Below are 2,500 nucleotides of genomic sequence, written 5' to 3' on the forward strand. Positions count from 1 at the left end.
GAGTGTGTGTGTGGTTGATGTCTTCTTCTTGCGTATCTAATTCGACTTACAGCACACAGTGTAATTTCACCCCTTCATGACCATTCACCCCTTCCATCTGGTGCATTCAATTCTTTCTTTCTCTTCCCCCCTCCTCTCCCCTCTCTCCTCTCCCCTCCTCTCCTCTCTTCTCCCCTCTATCCTCTCCTCTCTCCTCTCTTCTGCTCCTCTTCTGCTCTCCTCTCCTCTCCTCTCTCCTCTTCTCCCCTCTCTCCTCCTCCTCTTCTGCTCCTCCTCTCCTCTCCTCTCTCCTCTTCTGTGCTCCTCTTCTGCTCTCCTCTCCTCTCCTCTCTCCTCTTCTCTCCTCTCTTCTCCTCCTCTTCTGCTCCTCTTCTCCTCTCCTCTCCTCTCTCCTCTTCTCGTCTCCCCTCTCTCCTCTCTTCTCCTCCTCTTCTGCTCCTCTTCTGCTCTCCTCTCTCCTCTCTTCTCCCCTCTCTCCTCTCCTCTCTCCTCTTCTCTTCTCCCCTCTCTCCCCTCTTCTGCTCCTCTTCTGCTCTCCTCTCTCCTCTCTTCTCCCCTCTCTCCTCTCCTCTCTCCTCTTCTCCCCTCTCTCCCCTCTCTCCTCTCTTCTGCTCCTCTTCTCCTCTCCTTTCCTCTTCTCTTCTCTCTTCTCTTCCTCTTCTGCTCCTCTTCTGCTCTCCTCTCTCCTCCCCTCTCTCCTCTCCTCTCCTCTCTCCTCTTCTCTTCTCCCCTCTCTCCTCTCCTCTCCTCTCTCATCCTCTCTCCTCCCCTCTCTCCTCTTCTCTTCTCCCCTCTCTCCTCTCCTCTCCTCTCTCCTCCCCTCTCTCCTCTCCTCTCCTCTCCTCTCTCCTCCCCTCTTTTCCTCCTCCCCATGTCTCTCACCTCTGTGTCCAACTTTGGCGAGCAGGTGTAGGACAGGCAGGAGAACAGTGAAGTTTTGGCTGTAGGATCTGACTGTGTTCACCAGAGTCGTGAGCAAAGCTTCACTACCCCCCTTAGAGATCAGGTAGCAGATCCGCCTGTCCGTACCTGCACAAAACAATGCCTCATCATCATCACCATCATCATCAGTCCACAGAGAGAAGGATCTCCACCTGATAACAGCCAGTGAGAGCCCTGCTCCTTGTAGCACACCAGAGAAAAATGGTCAGCACCACGGGCCCAGTCTGGGGGGAGATGTTTCCCCCTCAATAATTCCTGCTCACACTACTATGATGTGTTAGACTGGGTGGTGTGAGCGTTGACCCCCCAACTAGAAATGGAATCTTCCCCACTGGTTGTTTCGATTCCACATATGCCCCACTCCCTCCTGACATGTTCCTGTTGGGCTCAGGCCCAGAGCTGCTGCTGTAACAATAATGACTTTTACTCTGTGGTAATTAGTTTCACATTATAGGATTACAGTCATGACACTCCTCCTATACAACCACATGTACACCTGCCAGGAAAGACAAGGAGATCATTAAAGGAACTTTTTAATGAAATCACTGTATAATTAAATACACTGTATAAATAAATCACTGTATAACTAAATTAACTGTATAATTAAATACACTCTATAAATAAATCACTGTATAATTAAATTAACTGTATAATTAAATACACTATAAATAAATCACTGTATAATTAAATGAACTGTATAATTAAATACACTGTATAAATAAATCACTGTATAATTAAATACACTGTATAAATAAATCACTGTATAACTAAATTAACTGTATAATTAAATACACTCTATAAATAAATCACTGTATAATTAAATGAACTGTATAATTAAATACACTGTATAAATAAATCACTGTATAATTAAATACACTGTATAATTAAATGAACTGTATAATTAAATGAACTGTATAAATAAATGAACTGTATAATTAAATACACTGTATAATTAAATATACTGTATAAATAAATCACTGTATAATTAAATGAACTGTATAAATAAATCACTATATAATTAAATGAACTGCATAATAAGTGCACTGCACTTCTTACAGTCACACTGGTAACACTGCTCTTGTTTTCCAAGCACAGTGCACTTTTTGACCTGATTGCTCCATAAAGAGCTCGTGTTCAGAGAACCAGCTCTTCAGTCATTATTGCTTGTATGCCAGTTCATAGTAAGAGTCATCCTCATAAAAGTCCACTGCATGAACATGCACCATACTTTCTGCCAGGAAGTGATGACCACTGCATCACTACATGACCACTACATCACTACATGACCACTACATAACCACATCACTACATGACCACTGCATCACTACATGACCACTGCATAACCACATCACTACATGACCACTGCATCACTACATGACCACTACATGACTACTGCATGACTACTACATCACTACATGACCACTGCATCACTACATGACCACTACATCACTACATGACCACTGCATTACTATATGACCACTGCATGACCACTACATGACTACATAACCACTGCATCACTATATGTCCACTGCATGACCACTATATCACTACACAAACA

At 43.6% G+C, this 2,500-nt stretch overlaps 1 protein-coding gene across 3 annotated transcripts in view; it reads right to left on the minus strand.

The window, feature by feature from the left end:
• The window catches only part of LOC113579058 (cytosolic carboxypeptidase 4), a 137,618-nt gene that overhangs the window by 113,444 nt on the left and 21,674 nt on the right, over positions 1–2,500 (minus strand). For all 3 annotated transcript variants that reach the window (XM_035532451.1, XM_035532452.1, XM_035532453.1), the window contains exon 4: positions 883–1,029. In XM_035532451.1, the coding sequence (XP_035388344.1) occupies positions 883–1,029 (147 nt within the window). The remainder of the gene's footprint in view (positions 1–882; positions 1,030–2,500) is intronic.

The sequence above is a fragment of the Electrophorus electricus genome, chromosome 12 (assembly GCF_013358815.1).
Source record: "Electrophorus electricus isolate fEleEle1 chromosome 12, fEleEle1.pri, whole genome shotgun sequence".
NCBI lineage: Eukaryota > Metazoa > Chordata > Actinopteri > Gymnotiformes > Gymnotidae > Electrophorus > Electrophorus electricus.